We start from the raw sequence: 19,095 nt of genomic DNA, 5'->3' as shown, positions 1-19,095 counted from the left end.
ATAGCTTGTAAAGCGTCCTTTCAGTGTTGTGTTAAAACTACAGGCTTGCAGATAATCCATCCTAATGCTTTCTTTAAGTGTTTTTTTAAATTTGAATCTTCGTAGTTTTATCTCACAGTTCCTTTGAATTCTTGTGATTTAGTGCAATGGGTTTCATTTGATATAAGAGCAGCAGAAGTCCTTGGTTAGTGTCTGGAGGAGGAAAAGGTTACATTCTGTATTCAGCTATGATTCAAGAGTTGGTAGTTAGAGAGAATACTTGATACAAAAAACCAACAACAGCAACAAAAAAAAACCCCTCCAAAAAGCCCAGAACCTTGAATGAGGTGAGAAGTGTTCATTGGAAAACAGAACTCAGGATGTACGTAAGGATCAGGACCACCATTAAAACCTTAGCAGGAGGCAGGAGGATGCTGGCACTGGACCAGTACACCTTTCGTTCGTTCAGAAACTGAACAGGCCGGAAATTTTCAACCATGTACGTTGAGTTCTTCCCATCAAAGTGAACTGTTGAGAATTTAGAAATCTGCAGACATTGAAGAAAGAATAGATCGTTAATTTTTTTTTTCCACAGAACGCTGGAAATTGTGATATTATAAATCTGCAGTTTCTTACTCTGTGGTATTGTTTTGAACTGCATGGATGCATTAAACCTCGCAGGAAACAATGTGATGGAGGCTACTGCCAGAGGTCACCAACAGATGACTTCTTTTAGCCTTGGAAATCATGGGGACTTCCTTTCTGTGTGAGCCAAATGCTTTGTCCAGCTCAAGGACCTGGTTACACCAGTCCTCTTGACGCACACAGTCCTGTCCTTGTCCATCACGTCACAGTGACACAAAGTAAGAGGACTAGGATTTCTTTCTTCGCTTCAAATTTCTAACGGCTTCAGCAAGAAGCTGGCTCAGAGCAAGCAGATGCTCCCTCTTGGGTACTGTGCTATGCTGACGTGTGTGTGGCTGAGCATTGCCCTGTGACTGACGTGATTATGAGTACATTCGGTAAGGAACTAAAATACAGGTGCTGGCTCTTGGCCAGGCTGTGCTGGCCAGTAGTATTGCTGAGAGTCCGCACCAGGGCATCTGAATTTTTTAATCGTGTGCTCTGTCAGCTAAACAATCTGCATTTCAGAGGCAGTCACGATTCAGTCTCCTGTTCCTCTCTCTGGGACAAAAATGGGTTGCTTAAAGCTGATGCCGATAGACTCAAAGTTTGGATTTTGAAGTGTTCTGTTCTGGTATCCTAATACTACGACAATAGGAGAAAAGCAGTGAAATTTGGGGGTGAGCAGTGGAAGTGCTGCTGCTGAAGCACTGAGCTAGGCGTTTACCTGTGGGGTTTTTTGGCTTTCTTTTCACATCGTCATTTTCCCTTCCTTCCCCTTTCCTGCCATTTTTTGAGAGATGACTTAATAGGGTCAAAAAAACGGCACTGGCGACTGTGTTTAGGCTAATGCCAAGCAAGCGTGTGTGTGTCATAGGAACAAAGCAGTGGAGCAGCTAATGAGTCTGTGTTAATTTGTGTGAGCGAGCAGGCAGCCGAAGGGGCAAAATAACCGTAAGCAGACCTTACGGGCTATCCCTCTGCGACTTACCTGAGAAATACTGAGTTCAATTGGCTTCTCAAATACTGTCCAGATGACACCCTCATGGCAGTCGGGAGTGGTGAGGGAACCCTCATACCGATAGTACCTTTCAAGGTCTTCCTCAGGTGGGAGCAGAGAACTCAGTGGCAAAGGATCCATCTCTGTTGTTTGCCCTAGACAAACCATGTGGAAATAGCGCTCGTAAGAAGCGCGGCTGCAGATATTGTTCGCGCCTGTCTTCAAACGTGGCTGTGTAAAGCCTCATCCCCGCGCACGCTTCCCACGCCGCCTGGGCCGGCCGCACTGCGCTGCTTGTGACATCCCTGCCTGCCAGCTGCAGGATCCACAGAGCACGAGTTACGCACACCTCTTGTGTTAACGCTCTGCAGGTTTTTCTTCTCACTTTGCTTCCTCCTGCAGAAGCGGGAATACTCATTCCGATACTGGGGGCGTTTCTTCACTGCAAATATGGAGAACTAGCTTTTCTCCCACCTGCAATGCTCTGAGTGCTTGACAAACTAACCTTTATCTTTGACTTTCAAGTAACAATCTCCACTGTAATTAGAATAGGACTGGGCCATGAACTACCCGGTAGTAGATGAGCTCGAAATAAATATATGTTGCGTTTTGACCAACACAAGTGTCTTACCTTTGTATTTAATATTGTCTAATGCATTTATTAGAGTTGCATAGTTTTTATTTTCTTCTTCAACCTGAAATGGAAATATTTTGATTCCAAATCATACATTTCTCAACAACTGGTTGCTTTAAATTAATTATGAATAAAACAGGAAAGAACCACAAAGCTAAAAGATAACAGCAAGCAGAATATAGAAAAAGGGTAAAGGAACTAAGTGCTGGCACTGAATGCCTGCAGAAGATGGGAGGGCTTAGGTCTTGGACTACTGTAACATTAACACAACCGATCACTCAGCCAAATTGCTGGTAGATTTGAGATGGGCAATTAAAAATTCGGCTACCTACCTTTATAAAGAATGCTAACACCGCCACACCATCTGCATGTTTCTTTGCTTCTGTTATATCTGAAACATCTTCTCTTATGTGGACAATGTGAAGCTGTAAGACAATATATTGTCAAGGCCCATTATTTATTTGTTCATTTTCCTCTACAGTTCGTTGTTGTAAGTAAAGCCTGGCTGCTTCTCTGCACCTACGCTGCAGTGGGGCCAGAGCTGCTTTGCTGCCTACAGGCTGGGGACAGACAGCTCGAGGCCCTTGACCCGAGGCAGGAGCTATGCAATAAGCGGACTATAATTTGAAATGTCATTCATCAACAGTGGTATCATTTCATACATCCCCCCCAGAAGGTGAAGTGCTCTGTGGACTGCTGCAGCCCTCAATTTTCAGCCTGTGCAGCGGAACAGGCAGATTTTTACGTCACGCTTTGAAAGCGGGGTGGTTGCCTTCCACCAGTCCATGTGTATCAGCACTGGCGACTTGTCTTGCCTTGAAGAGAATATTTTCTTTTGGTTGCATAGGTTGATTCATGGTTGCAGTCCCAGAAATGAATATATAATCTGAATAAGCAGTATGAGAGTGCAATCAGACTGTACAGACTTTGAAACATCTCTCCACCCAAAGGCTATATAACTCCAGATTTGTTGTCTGTCCTGTGCCTTTGCTATGCAAAACTAGTGTGTTTTCCTGTGTGTTCTGGTTAGTCAGCAACGTGTCCTTGGTTCTTTATTTCCACTGTTGGGGTTTCATAGGACAACTAGCCAATAGTTTTTGTGCAACAGGATCTTAAAAAGCCAGAGTTCCTGAGTAAAAGCCATAATCCACAGCAGTCTCACCTACCTCCATGGCTTGTTTTTCTCCGTCTATGCTGTGCTCTGAGCCAGGAAGGTATTGCTGCACACCTTGGACTCCCCAGTGCAAATGAAATTCTATCGCCTTGTACTTTCTTCCCAGACCGCCGCCTCCCATTTTAGGGAATGTGCTTAATTTTACTTTAACTGGGGAAAACAAATAAGTAGTTTAAAAAAAAAAAAATCAGATCATACATTAATAATATTTGAGAGTAGAGAGATGCCTGTTCTTGAGATTCAAATTTATCCTAAATTTCTGGCTTGGTTTTTCATACCTAATGTTCCAGAAGTTCAACTCTGCAGAAGCTGAACTCTTACAAAATGCTAGCTGTGATTAATTTGAGATGAAAGGGAGAAATATCATAGCTCACTTCCCAGTAACATGCAACAGCATTTGGGCATCCCTCTATGGCACAGCACTTGGAGCTTCTGATCCCATGTCTACCTAGGATTTGCTCTGTGAACTTGAATGACTTCTGTAGAGCCTCACTTGCTGGAGAGCTGAGCTACCTGTTACTTCAGTTGAATAAATAATAAGAAAGAAAATAAATTTGATAGTACTTGTTTCCCTTTGTAAAATGGAGGAAAAGGACAGAGCGCTACTTTGGATTGTTCTAGGGTAAGGGTTTTATAGACTTTTATGGCAGCCATTGACATACCCTTTGGAGTATCATCAGTTAATTGCATTTTGAAGAAAACAAGGTAATAGACTGTCTTTCCTTGATTGCAAGGGGGGATTTGTTCACTGCCATTATAACCCCAGGAGTCAGAGCTACTTATACCTTTCAGAAGACCCCACATTCCTTCATTTTTTGTCTAGGTGAACACCCTCTGTCAAAGTATTCTTAAAAGTAAACTTGTTGACCGTTTATTTGGGTTTTAAGCATCATTTTTATCTCCTATTGTCTGCACTGTAACATTTGTTTTAGGCAGGGTTTAAAGATATTCTGTTTTAATTTAGAGTAGTGTTGCAACTTAAGCCTAAGCATCTAAGTCATTGTATCTATTTAATGTGATGCTTGATCTGTTGCTAACAGCAAAACAAAATTTTCTTAGGAGATATTTTTCTAGCTATAAATCACCGTCACTTCCTGTGCTTGAGACATTTGGGATATATTTTTAAAATTTACTTACTAAGACCTCTACATTAAGCACAGTACTTTTCTTTCCATAGGAAAGATTGTTTTGACCTAGATTGAAGCCCCAGAGATTTCATTTCTATTCTGAATTCCAAATGAACTGGAAGCTTGCGTGAGTCATTTAGTTACTTTGCTTTTTTATCTGTAAATAGATGAGTAACATATCTTTGTTGGCTTTGTTTATTTAGATTGTAGGACCTTTGAGACACTGACCTTTGCTATCTGCACATCATCAAACATAATGATAGTCTACTGTCACGTAGAGCTTCTAATTGCAGCTGTATTTTAGGCAAGAACAGTTCTAGTGTTGTACTCATTGTAGCACAGGAATTGGTTGCCCTCAGAAGGAAGACACTTAAAAAGCCCAGATTGAAAACCTAATCCTAATCCTAATCCATGGCTGGGAAAGATGAAAATTCTGACCAATCCTTATGAATATTAGTTTTTGTGTAAAAGATATTTCTATGCACAGCGACTGTAATATGGAGATTCTAGAATATCATTCTGTAATGATAAAGTCATTAACCCGTATACTAGTGAAAAGTCAAAACCTTTTTTGTATGGTTTGTCAAAATACTGATATTTTAAACTAGAATCTCTGGCTGTGAGAATGGACCCAGCTGTCTACCTCCATACTTTTCCATTTTAAGTTAGGAAAATATTTGCCACTTGCAACTTTCCATTTTAGGGATTTGGCAGCTAAACCAATCCATCTAAGATTTTAAGAAGACCTATAGATAATTAAAAAAAAAAAAAGGACAACAGATTTGTTTTTAAAGTTAAAGTATTTTAGCATAATAGTGTTGAAGCATCATCATTAGTATTGCTTTTAGTGAAGAAAAGTGGCGGCAGTGAAACAGTGCTATTTCACGGATTCACTACTGATTTGCTGTTCACTGATTCACTGTTTACTGAATCAGTAAGTAGCTGATCAGCAAGCTCACATCAGATTACTTCCGTGTGCACAGAAAATAGGCTGAAATCTGAGAAGATTTCAGCTCATTATTTAAAGAACTAGTAAGACGCACACACTGCAAGCCACTGGTTGAATGTCTTTCCCCGATTATGGTCTTCTTCAGCAGAATTCTTCTTTGTGCAGAAGCAAGAGTCAGAAAGGGCAAGCCCAGAAATGAAGGGTATAGGAGCCTCTGCCAAAACTGTGGTCTTAAACCCCTATGCTCACCTGCCTCCTAGTCCTAGAGGTTTCCTAGACATCTCAAATTCTGTTTCTGCATATACACAGAAACAATTTCTGCTGAGACGCTCAAGGATCATGTCCAGGATCCAAAAACTAGATAATTCCCACAAAGTTCCCAGGAGACCTTGGTTCAGACAGTTTCATTTCTGAAATATAGGGGTGCTATCTTATTTTCGCTTGCTTGCTTTTAAGTAGCAGTAGTGATATCTAACAACTTGCCTAGGACATGGAAGAAGCGAATGGATGGTTCCAAGTGAAGGCACAAGTAAATCCCTTAATAACAGTAATAATTTGACAGTACTTGCCTGTATGTCCATTATTTTCTATTTTCCATTTTGAAGATCCCTTCACATCGTATCCTTCAAAATCCAGTCGCTTAAGGCTCTTGTCATAAGCGACATTTTTGGTGACAATATTGATAGGTGACTGTTTGTTTCCTTTGCAGGTGACATCTATTTGATACCATTGTCGAGGATCTATTTAAGGATGAAGAAAAAATTTTTTTTCTGTAGTCTGCAAATCCTTGATAAAGCCAAACCACCAAACAGTCAATAGATTCTTGCTTGGGAAATTGGAGACATCTTTGAAGAAAAGGTCTTTGGATGTTGGAATTTAATGCGGGAACTTTCTTAGCATATAATTTTTGGTAGTTTTAAAAATATTAATACGTGTTAAGAATGTTCTGTTAAGTTTAATAGGAAAATATGTACATGTAAATGGCTGGAAAATAGAAAGTGAACTACCACTGAGGTTGGCTGAACTATAGGAACTAGAGAAACTTGGAAACTATAACAAAAACCAAAAGAAAGTGGTGATGATGATGATGGTGGTGGTGGTGGTGCTGGGTGTGAAATGCTGTTCCCAGCACAGTCAGTTCTAGGGAGGGCTGGGCAGGACACAGGGAAGAGCAAGGGAGCAGACAGCCTCGGTGGATGCTGCTGGTAAAACAAAAGGTGCAGCTGTAGGTAGAACATTAGGATTTTTCGTAACTGTCCTTAAGAATTTAAATAGCTCTCTATAGCCAGCTTGCTGGGATGATCACCTCTGGACCACGTTTAGAGTTATTTTTATATTTGTAGCATTATCCGTGGTTGAAACAAAATGAAGAGTTAGAATAAACACTGCTATCTTCAAAATACCCTTCTTTAGATATCCTGTTTAGCACTTATGTTTGCATATAACAGGCTCATGCAGCATTAAATGCTGAGTTGTGTGAATTTTTGCATTATTTCTGTAAAGAGGCCCTTTGCAAAACAGGATAATCCAAACACTAATGAGATTGGAAAAATAAATTGTTTAGCAGTACCTTCACAGTGTGGCTGTTCGTGCTTCTGTGACTGATAGCACCAATGGCCTCCAACTAAAAAAAGAAAAAAAAAATCAGATATTGAAAATTAGATGAATGAAAAACTGTACAAATTGTCCCCCCCAAAAGCAGATGTGAAATGGATTCGCAACTCGTGATCCTCAGAGAGTGATAACTGGGCACGCAGTTTTGACGACTTCTTGGTTTTGTCTGCCCAATTTTATTAGAGTAAGATCTTTCATTTCTTAAATATATAAACAACAGAGGCTGGTAAGAGGTGAGTGCTTTGGCTGTGAAGTGTGGAGCACACCATCCAGCGAGTCGAGTGGGTTCTAATACCAAATAATTCAGAAGACAGCATAAAAACCCTGCAGTAGGCAGCTCTGTCTCCCTCTAGATCTCCTCCTAGTCTTGAATGAATCGGTTTACACCTGTTAATGTTCCTTTCAAAGACTGTGCTAGCATGAAATAGAACTCTGGATGGATTGCAGTTCTAAATAATTTGGTTTTGAAACTTTGGCTTCAGCAACTTCTTGAGGCAAAAGTTCCACATCTGAATATATGTAGTGTTAAAATAAATTTTCTTTTATCAGTTCTGTACTTGCTATCCTTTCATAAACTTGTAAATTCACTATGCAAGATGACTTATCTCACTCCGTTCCAGGAAGTATGTTAAAGATTACTTGGTGCAATAAGGAATTTTAAGAAATGAAGGATCTCATTTCCTGAAAGACATGACGAATCTTCATTCTAACTCAGCTGTGATCCCACACAGATGATTGCGAAATTTTTCAATAGAACATCTTAATCTTCCTTTTTCATTGTCAGAAGAAATGTGAAATTCAGAGGAAGAGAGCTGATTTAATTTAAGTATGTGTTGATCTAGTCCGGAAAGTAAGCATGATTTTGTTTATCGCAGCATGCTTCAATGGCTGTTTATGATAGTTATAAAGTTTAAATGGACTTTAACAGGAATAGTTCTCTTTGGCTATTTAATTTTAATCAGTAACAATTCAAAACCTCTTATAATCATGATTAATACTATAGTTTCAGTTTGCCTATGATTAATAAATGATAGACATTTTAATAAATGGCTAATCAATTTTTAGGGATTATTATGGAGGAGTCCTGTCATTAGATTGCTAATTACCATCATTCGTGGTCTTTTATAACACATCTGCTGGAAGGCTCGTAACTGCTTTTAACACCTTTATCTTCATATCAGTAGCATAGCAATACCATCCATCTATTAAGTATTTAGAATAAGTTATAAACAGAACCTTGATATAAAATGTGGCTAGCTAGAACAACAGAGGGAGACTTGGATGAGCTTGTGGCAATTAATATAGTCTTGAAAAAATGACACTGTTTTAGTTCATCTCTCACAAAAATTAAATTAATGCTGAAAACTATAGATAATGTTGACTCACTTTCTAGTTTAGCAAATGTTTAGTAATATTGAGAAGAAAAGTAAACACCATTGCTACATTTGTATTGTAAGAACTGCAGTGATTTCTACATTGTTGTTCCACTAATATTTTGTAATTATTAAAAAAATGTTTTCAACAAAGTTTTATTTTGACACACTTCTAAACATTCACAAACCTTAGCTTTAGGACTTGCCATTTCTAATATTGATTGTTGCATTTTTTCAGGCCTGTGTGCACAAGCCAGCGGCCAGACCTTGAGCAGCACTGAATGATTTCTCATGCCCACTGGGAAATGGCAGAATCAGAAGTTCCAAGCACAGAATGTCACCAAGTGCCTCAATCGATATTTTAATCAATAAATGCCTAGCAAATACCAGGTAAGCCAATCTTCACAATGCCTGATTATGTTTCATATGTGTTCGTGTTTGCATCGATGAATGACTGCAGACATATTTTTGGCAACTACTCTAGCCCAGTGGTCAGTATAGGCTTTAATAATGGCTCCACCAGCACGCTATGATTGGGAGTGGTCTTTCTTTGCAAGCTACATGTGCATGAACCTTCAGGAGAAAAAATGCTGCACTGCGGGAATAACCTGGACACAAATATTTAAAGGTGGTAGCATCTATGCAGCGTGAGAGGATAGTTACCTGCAAAACATTTGGTCTCAAACTCTTTGGGATGTGAGTTAGGCCAGAGAGGAAAGTTGTGAGGTGAGAAATCAAGGTTGGTTGAGGTATTCCAGACTGTTTACTGTAAATTCTTGGAAGAAAGTCTACTGTTCTGGCTTTGTATAGTGCCTTGCACAATGGGAGTGTGATCGTGATTTAGACATCACTTTAATGCCAATCAGATTTTACAGTCAGTATGATTCACAGTTAGGAGTAAGTGCAGCAAGTTCTTTGTTCATCGGGTTCAAGGTTGTGGAGCTTTTAGACCATGACCATAGAACCACAAAAATCAAAGACAACCACAGGAAACATTGAGGGAAGGTAAATATCACCAAATCATATTGTCAGTGGTCCTGATACAGTGTCTCTGTGCCAGAGGAGTGAAATGGAAGTGGGTTATGGAGCCTTTTGTTGCTGAGTCTGAGTCCAACCCTTCTCAAACAAAGCAACCACTGACTTCATACCAGCTGATAGGTGTTTGGCAGGTTCTCTCAAATACGCTTGTGGTTTTCAATCACATCTTAGTAGATTGACACGTGAACACACTAAAAATCTTTCAGCCAAGATGACGGGGAGAAAAAGTTTAAAAAATTAAAATAAAAAAAAATCCAGCCCTCCAGTGGCTACTGCTGCCTTACATCCAGCACTCATGAGTATTCTTCCCTTCTGTCAAATGCAAGGTACACCAAATAATTAGCGTCTAATTTTTGCAGGCTTCCTGCAAAATTCCTCATGTCTACAAACTAATAAAGAATTACTGGTTTTCTATCAAGTACTTATCACAGTTCTGATTTAGAATGTTAGATGGTATCAATGAAGTAGAACAGGATATAAAGTCAGCAATTCCTAAGAAAAAGGTCCTTAAACCTTAAACAACGAGCTAATTAAACATTGCCGAATGCCTGAGCAAACAATGAATTAATGTTTATTGTGAATTAGATTTTTTTTTTGGTTGGCGGTAAGGTAACATTAGAGAACAGGATCTTTAGTGTAAATACTGCTCCGGAGGAACCAAACTGCCATACCCTGTATCACTTACAAGGAAAATTTGTGTTTGGATTTTATTTGAGTCAGGTATGCTTCCTCCCTACATATAGGGACCTTGCATTTACAATGGTCCTTTTTTCCCCCTGGGCTTTATGGCTTTATTTCTGAAGCAAGGAGGAAAGATACTTGTCACATCTAGTCAGTTGTCTGTGGTCTTAGGCATGATTATGCCCTAAGGTATGTTGTCTAGTCTAGTTTTAATTGTCTGAGCGGCTCCTGCCACTTCCCTTAGGAGACTTTTCCACAGTCTATTAGCCTTCACTGCCAGGAAATGTTTCCTGTTTAATAGCTTACATTTTCCCCTCGCTTATCTGCATCCCATCACTCCTAGAAATATCACTGAACCACCCTAAACAATTCTTTTCCCTCCCTTGGTGTTCACAACATTCAAATAGTTCCTTCATAATTTGTAATTCCTATTCTTGCTTCACCTATCCTTTGTCCCATCTCTTGACAACGTGCTCTTCACCTTTCCACCGTTTCCACTTCAAAGTCTTTCGTCTCTCTTTCTCTGAAGCCCCTTTCTTACAGGGACTCAGTGCATGTGAGACCCCGTCCTGCAGTCCTCTCACCTGACTGCTCTTTCGATCAAACCTCAGCTCCCCCATTTTCTTTCTTGTTGTTTAATTGCCCAGAAATATGCAGCAGAACATGGGGGGGTTTAGTGTTTTGGGGTTTTTTGCTTGTTTTTGTAGTTGAGGCGCTGAAACCATTGCTGTGATATGAGCTGCCCTGGAGCGTTTCATAGCTTACTCCCACACCTTGCTGGTACACATGAGTTAAGCCACGCTTTGCTCAGGATAGTATTAGATACTAGCCAGGATTTCCAAAAGCTCCTTTTCTAATTGGCATTAAATAGAGACATTTGCATTGTTGTCACCATTGGAAGTAATATAATGCAGTATACATATACATTCAGCATACATATATTCCTGGACTTAGAATTGCTGTATTATCAACTGTATCTGGCTCTTACATGGTATTATGGATTCTTGATTTAAGTAGCGATGCACCATATCATAGGTCTCACCTTGACTTTACTGAGTTTTAATTTAGAGTATGGCTGAACTGGGCTGAAGGCCTCCTCTTCCTTCACAAAGTTCAAGACAGTTAAATTTAGGGAGTCTCTCTTGGCAAGTAAGCAGTCCTACTTATCTCTGTTTCTTCCTTGTCAAATTTACAACTGGTTTCCTGACCAAAGCTGTTTCTTGGCACCAGAATCGCTGGGAAACAATACAATTACGTATTGTTTTCATTTTATTGTAAATGTTTTCAATTGTTTTAGCTATCAAGCCTAGCTTGGAAACTTGAGGAAAAAATTCCTTCAGTTGAGAACTCCCTCTTCTGTTCACTTACGCAGCTGGATGGAGGACAGTGCTTCTGGCTGGAAGCCAGGGCGTTAGCAGTTTGCCAATGTGCTATTGTGTGATCTAGGAAAAGACCCTTAAGCTCTTTGGACCATGGTCAGATTGCCTGAATTCCGTAAAAGTTCCTAAATCTGCTTTGTTCTACTTGTTCCCTGCTTACTGCCCTACTTGGACCTGCTGAGCTGCTGCTTGGAAGCCCACATCTCCTCTGACTCAGTGCCGTGAGACAGGTGGCGTTCAGGCTAGCTCAAAATTGCCCTTTTAATTTGTCGATCCGCACAAAAGAGTTACTAAAACAGGTTTTGTCCTTCTGGATAAAGTGGTTGGAAATCTATTAATTTTATACGTTGACAGTTAGCTATTTTTATTAACTGTATTTCATCGCTTGAAGTGTGAATGACCTTTACGCCACTAACACCCTGAATTACTGAGGCAGTAAGAAATCTCTGTTGCTTTTTAGTTAAAATCCCTTCTCTCTCCTTCACTGACTGACTCCTTTGTTTGTCCCTTTAGATCTCGTGTCACCCTCTTTCAGCCATGTCCTCGCTGACAATTTGTTGTTTTCTGAGACACGCAGCTGCGAGTGCTCCCACTGCCCTGCTGCTTCGCAGAAAGCCCAGCCTGCCCTGAATGTCACAGCTCTCATTACTGCTCTATTGTCCACCGGTTTCAAATCCATCCCTAAAATCTGTCGTAACCACTGGCTTCGCAGCAGAGTGAAGGCTGGCCTTTTCTATGAAAATGGCAAAAGCTAGTTTTGCATGCGGTATATTTTTAGCTTTGGTTTGTGTTGGGCTCGTACTATTTTTAGCTTGCTTTGTGAAACTTATTATCTTTAGTACAAAAGACAAAGCAACTTAAAAACAAGTGGAATCTAAGTCTGTCTTTCTAATTAATGAGATTGCTGAGCACAAACTGAGCATATATATGTAAGTCTATTTATACATTCTGAAGTATTACACATCCTCAGGAAGTCCTGATCAGCTACTTTGACAAGCAAAATCAGTTCCAAATGTTTACTTCTAGATTTGTATATCTCTAACCAAGTAAAACCAAACGTTTGGGATCATCCATCTCTCTTCTAGTCACTTTTACCTAGAAATTTTATTTTTCATAATGATATGCATCTGTATGTATGTACATTCCAGGGTATTAGGGGGAGTTAGCCTTGAAAATCAGCTTTATTGTGGCAGTGAAGCATTACAAGTAACCACATCTGATTTGAGCACAGTGTTTATAATTTGCACATGTATACATAAATCACATGCTCAGTGAGGTTGTCTGTTGCACATATAAACTAAAGGAAAAATCCAAAGAGATTGGAGGATTCTAGATATGCCCTAGAAACACTTGCAAACTACTTCCTTTGTGTCAGAGAGCGAGGAAAATGTTTTTAGCTGTGACCTGTGATACTGTTGTAGCCTCTGTCATATATATGTGTCCTCATAAATTTGCTGTATCAAAGAAGGAAGCTGGCCTTTAACAAAAAATGAGTATGCAGGGCTAAGGTGATTTGCTTCTGTGGGGTATTTTGCTTTGCTTTGCTTTGTTTACAACAGAGGCAGTGTCAAATAAAATTCAGAAATCCTTTTTTCAGTATTTTTAAAATGTAATTCAAACAAATTACTTTGTGGCTTTACTGTCCTTTTGTAGTCTTTTGTGCTGGGTTTATGATGACTGATCCTATGGCTAGAAACATGGCTAAAAATCTAATAACAGGCCAATAGATATATTCTGTGGCATAACAAAGCATCTCCTGCAATGCCACAAAGAAGGACAAAAAGCCTATCCGCATGGAGACAGACACCTAGCTGAGGAACTGGACCTTGCAGCTTGTCTTGAAGACCTAAAGGTTTGTGCTGGTTATTTGGACAGCTAAGAGAAAGGCGTTTGACAGCAGCGCCTGTCTCTGAAACTGCTTTTCTGCTTCCAGTCTTCAAAATCTAAATGTAAGGGCTAGGAGAAATCATGACTCCAGTTTTCTTAAGTATCACAGTGCACAACTTGCAGCCTGTAAGGGATACTCCAATTCTTATGCTGATACTTTTGCTATAGGAGAAAGGAGAGTAATTCTTAAGCTGAAGTAATGTCACTTGTCACCTGCGTATGGCTCCTATGCAAGGCTTCCACCATGCTCCTTTCCTTCCCCCAGAGCTGAAGTGAAGAGCAGCAGGAAAGCATCCTGGCTTGGACGCTGGAGAAGGATGAGGTGATGCAGCACATTGCAGTTCTGCATGAGGTCAGCTAAACAGTGAGTTAATACAAATTGACGACAATGTAGTGTACTCACGCTAGTCAGGCTGATCCTTAAATGGAGCATTAATAATGTGATTGGGTCCACTGTGTACATGGAAAATTGCCCCCTCATTGCACGTCACCGGAAACAGGCTGCAAACTAGTGAACAATGATTTTTGAACTTGGAGCTGTGATGGCCTTGGATGCATCAGCCTAGTAAAAAATCTGTCTGCTCAGGAACCTCATTGCCTACCAAGGCATCGCACAGATGTGTGCTGCCTTAGGCGCAGCATAGATAAAACAAAGCAGGATTCATCTCATCTGTGATATCAGTCATTCATCACTGATGCAATGCTATATGCACATACGTGCTATATGCAATCGTTCTTCAGCAGTTCAGAAGTCATGCATGGGGATGAGGGGCAGTTGTTGGATTCATATGTGATGGAGACAGCAGAGGTGGTCTTATAACGCTTACATGTGTAATTCTTTAAGAGGAAGTCAGGATCTGCAGATGAATGTAGCTTACAGCAAGGTGTGACTGCCCAGTACCTATTCTTGAATAACTTCACATATAGACTAATGTGAAGAGAACCAAGGCATTCCTGTTCTGACACAAATTTATCCGTTTGTGCAACACAGGTGTATCTGGATGCCACGCCTGGCAGGCTACAGAAATGTAAGAAGTTAAAAACATTTCAAAGTTTATTCCATATACGACTCTAATACTGTCTTGTAGCTGCCTTTCAGGAGTCTTCCAGTGACACACAGTGTTGTTTCTTTGCCTGCCAGGCTTGGTTCTCTGCCCCCTAAATGAAACAGGCTGTTACAGCTAACTGAAGAGCTGCTTTCTGGCTCCACTGTCTCATCTGCTGCTCTGCCACAAGCGCTTTTCTGTCTTTTGCTGAATTTTAGTGTCAAAGAGAGAGTGAGAATGACATTGTTACAATGTCTTACCACTTTGTGCCTTTATCATAAGCTGTGGAAGGAAATAAGTGTACTCTGAGATTACAGGGTTTGCATCCTTAGATATCCTGGTCAAGCAGTCTGTGTCCACTCTTCTCTCAGCCATAAACCCCCTCCAATTGTAAGACGAATACGACAATGAATACGACAGTGGCTAAACCTCTGTTCACCATAACAGTCCCTCTTATAGAGTTCATTTGCTAAAATTTAATTGCAGGATCCGCATTTAATGGGAAAGTTCATTAGTAAAAAAATTTCAGAGTTTCAAGATATTAAGTACTAAGTGCTGCTACTGGTTCAGCACAGATGATAAAGCTAGAAAATTCTCTGCTGCCTGAAGCCTGCTTGTGCAGTTTACATAGCTGTAGGGAGAGGGGAGAGCACAGAGCAGTGCCAGCCGGTATCTCTTGCTCTCGGTGCACCCTCAGCAACCTGACAAATGTGAGTGCTCGTTTCTTCTTGCATACAGTGAATCTGACAATGATGGCACACACCGATATGTATGGATGATGGTAGGCAGACTCAGATAAGCCTTTAAATCTATTTTGGCAGCTTGAATGATTATAAGGAAGAAGGAGAAGGAAGCCCTAAGCAATGTATCCTGCATGAAGATCATAACTTGAGATCAAAAGTCTGCACTGAGATAGTCGAGGTAACTACTTTGAGATAATGTCAGTGAGATAGCTTATCAGTTATATTTACTCATTTGTTGGATTAGGTGGGTGGAGAGACGAAAATTCTGGTAATCCATATTTCCTAAAGCACCTACGGATTACTGCCTGAAGTAGCTATGTCTTACTGCCTTTTCTATGTGTTCTAGGTCTTATATTGCAGTTACTACTCTTCTTTCTTAAACAACTGAGAAAGCAACTTTTCATCCCAGGGTGTATCTAAGTGCACCAGCTTCACAATTTTGCCAACCCTAAAATGGATTTGAAATACAAATATAAGTGCAGTCTATACTGTTAGAATTGGAAAAAGTTAAAGCATCTCTTTTTATGCTGCTTATAGACATATCAGGTATACTTTGTATTTGAAGGGCCCTGAGGAAACATCAGACTGAGAATTAATGCTGACAACATCAGTGCCAGCATGGTTATGTACATTTTATATTTGTGAAAGTTAAAAGTATGTAAGTAGAAATACAGAAAATTAGAGGAATCACGTTCTATCGTGCATCAGTCTTTTGGAGCACTACAGCATGGTCTGTGGGAGAATGTCTTCTCATGGCTGAGTCCTGGTCTGTGATAAAGAAAAAGGTTAAAACATGCTGGGGTTCATTCCATTCCTCTTAAAGAAAATTGTTTTTCAGTAACACTTGGAGCTTGCTGTAACACCACCACAAAGCTTCTAGATGGACATATATTATGGTCCTCTACAATTGTTGTTCTCTGGATGGCACTAGACTGAATCTACCATTAATAAAACCTCTCTCTCAAAAGGTTTGGAATATTCCTGTTGGAACATTGCAGACATTTTGGCTCTTTTCTGCCTAATAGCAGTACCAGAGGGTCATTGATCTCTCAAATGAATCAAGCAAGCCATTTGAGGTGCATCAGTGCAGCTATTAATGGAATACGCTAACTGAGATCCGAATAAGTCAGTGGATGAGATGCTGGACAGAGATTCAAGCTAGATGGTTTCTCTTCCTGGTGCTCGTTCATCTCTGGGCAGGTGGCGGCACCAATGTGCCTCGGTTTCCCTTTTGTAGAATAGGGATAATGAAGCTTGCTTCTTTACAAAGCCCTGTAAGGACTATTAGTAATAATTTTAAAACATAGGTGCTATGATATTAAGACAGGTCAAGGCTGAAAGCAATTTGAAAGATTAGCAATCAGTCATATTGACTATTTAAGTGTGGTGAATTATGAGGCTGCCCAGATTAGAAAAACAGTCGTGGTGGAGGTCTGTTAAAGGAGCTGATAAATGGATATCACTCAAGCTAGTTCTGAAAAGTGGTCAAATAGAAATAAAATCCTTGTTTTTAAAAGAAGATACCTTCCAAATGTAACAGAAAATAATTTAGGCTGATTCTCAAACATCAAGGTTTCTTGAAACGTTTAGCCTTTAACTTAGCATAATGTGTCCTGTGAAGCTTCTACCTCAGGAAAAGGTTTGGAAAAGAAGGTAAGGGGGAGAGCGGGTTTCTTGTGCATTAATGATCGTGTAGTTTGCCTCTACACTCAGGGAAGAAAGTGGAAGTAATCATGGTTGGGGAAAAAAGCAACAAAAAATATTATATGTATTCCCTATCTTACTTCCATCTGCTAAAGCACTAATTATTAACTCTAATCTAATAAAGCCCATAACGGTTTTTAAATAGGCTTTCAAGATGCCGTAATAAATCACTTAATAGAGCAGTAAATTTAGCAAAGTATTAGTCAGTAATCAATACAAAGCAAACAATAGCTGTAGACTTTGGAAGAGCAAAGGTTCTTTGTGTTTCTGTTCACCTGTACCACATGCAGGAAGCCTCCGGAGACAGAATATCTACAAAATACAGACTAAAGAAAAGGGAAGGTATTTGAACTGTCAGGTGAGAATCTGGAAAAGGCAAACTACCGAGTCATGGATACGGAGACTTAATTAAGAACAGAGGAATAAAGTGGGGGAAACACCCCCCTTTCCCCAGTGCTCAGGCTGTGCTCCTCAAGGCACTTTCTGAGCACCTCAGACCTCTGTTACTTTAAATCTGGCAACTGAATCTTGATCTGCTTTAAAACCCTGTCCCTTTAATAGGCTCTTGGTGCAGTGCTTCTCTCTGATACCTCTGATAATATTGTATTTCTTTTTTTTCCTTAATGCAGTCTAGTCTATTTTAGTGCAAATAATAGACCCTTCATTACTATTAAGAACTGCAGTGTTTACCTTAATTTTTGAGTCTGTGTGCTGATATTTACATAGGAAAGGTGATTTATTCAATGTTATAGCATTGCTGATCTAATAGAAGCATAAAAATACCTTCTGCATTTTTCAATACTAATTATAGATCGCTATTTAATCTAGTCATCGTAAGTGCATAGTGTACTTATGTACATAGTGCACAGACTGCAAAAATAGATGGATCTGCTGGGCTAATGCAGCAAAGACATATTGTTCTTTCTTTCTCAGTAGGCAACCATACGAATTTCATCTTATATCATAAGCAGCAAAGCAATATGAGTAGAAAACCAAAACAAGCTATTTGAAGTATTAAGAAGTTTCCAGATAAAGAAATCATGTTTTGATTTTTAAAATTTACATATGTAATTAACTATAGAGATCAAGTCAAACCTCATTGATTTTTCTTGGAGGAGGAAGGCAACTAGAATCTCTAAAGGTAAAAAAACCCCAAACCAACCCAGTCACTCATTCATGAGAAAAGTCTACACTTGATATTTTACCACAAATAATAAAAGGCAGAGAAATAAAGAAAACATTCTCCATTTGTCATACAGAAGAATTAGAGAGTCTGTACTGTATGTACTGATACTCAGAAACAAATCATAAATAAAAGTAACCTTGGTATATGGGGTTAGAAAGAGCAGGCAAGGACTTACCTACTGCCTCTGTCTTGAGAATGTGCAGAGAGAACAGAACAAGGAACAGCAATTCCATTATCTATTTTAAATAGGCTCAGTGTTGAAACCAGAATTGATTAGACTTCTTAGTATGTGATCATATTTCTGCTCTCAGTTTTATACTGGAGTAAGTAGTCCTGGACAGACCTGAAAGCCATAGCCAGGAAGGTGAACTCCTCCCCTTTGTGATTTCTCCAGATTTACCCTACTCCTGATTTGCCTAAATGTATTCATTTCTCCAAAATGAATGGCAAAAGGAAGAAGGCTTTCTAGCACTAAGCAAATAGCCTGTAGTGAATAACTGGTACTTTGCAACCTATGCACCTTTAGTAACCTATTACTAAAATGCTACCTTTTTATTTACCGGTAGCTTTTTTTCTGACAGCCCACATGACATTCGATTAGCTGTGAATGTGTGCGTTAAGCTTAGTGTTTTATTCCATAAAACCCCAATGAAACAAACAAAAAACCAACTCCCTCGCATCCCCCCATCCCTACCCTGCAACCCTCCCAAGAGCTACTCAGGATCGGAGTAGATTTGTGAGGCTGGAAAATGGGATTTCTGAGTGCAGTAACAGGAAACATTTATTAGGTGGCATACCAACACCTTACTTAGATATGCTTTTACATTTAGTGAATTAACTGAGAGCACACCTTGTGTTTGTTTGTTTGTTTGGGGGCTTTTGGGTACTTTTTGGTTTTTAATGATGCTTTTTCTTAACTTTCTTGCTTCTGGTACTATAGTATAATATGTACAGATT

The 19,095-nt window shown here is 39.7% G+C and overlaps 1 protein-coding gene across 1 annotated transcript; it reads right to left on the bottom strand.

Moving 5' to 3' along the window:
• Positions 1-285: 285 nt before the first annotated feature.
• CA4 (carbonic anhydrase 4) lies at positions 286-18,428 on the bottom strand. The gene is made up of 8 exons (XM_075517962.1): positions 18,314-18,428; positions 7,058-7,111; positions 6,057-6,227; positions 3,404-3,561; positions 2,570-2,662; positions 2,235-2,298; positions 1,595-1,758; positions 286-526 (listed from the first exon to the last, which is right to left on the bottom strand). Exons 1-8 carry the CDS (start codon positions 18,369-18,371, stop codon positions 338-340), a joined length of 951 nt encoding a protein of 316 aa, XP_075374077.1. The 5' UTR covers positions 18,372-18,428; the 3' UTR covers positions 286-337.
• Positions 18,429-19,095: the final 667 nt, after the last annotated feature.

This window comes from Mycteria americana, chromosome 15, assembly GCF_035582795.1.
Source record: "Mycteria americana isolate JAX WOST 10 ecotype Jacksonville Zoo and Gardens chromosome 15, USCA_MyAme_1.0, whole genome shotgun sequence".
Taxonomy (NCBI): Eukaryota; Metazoa; Chordata; class Aves; order Ciconiiformes; family Ciconiidae; genus Mycteria; species Mycteria americana.
The sequence above is the reverse complement of the archived record's forward strand: the minus strand, read 5'-3'. Positions and strand labels throughout refer to the sequence as shown.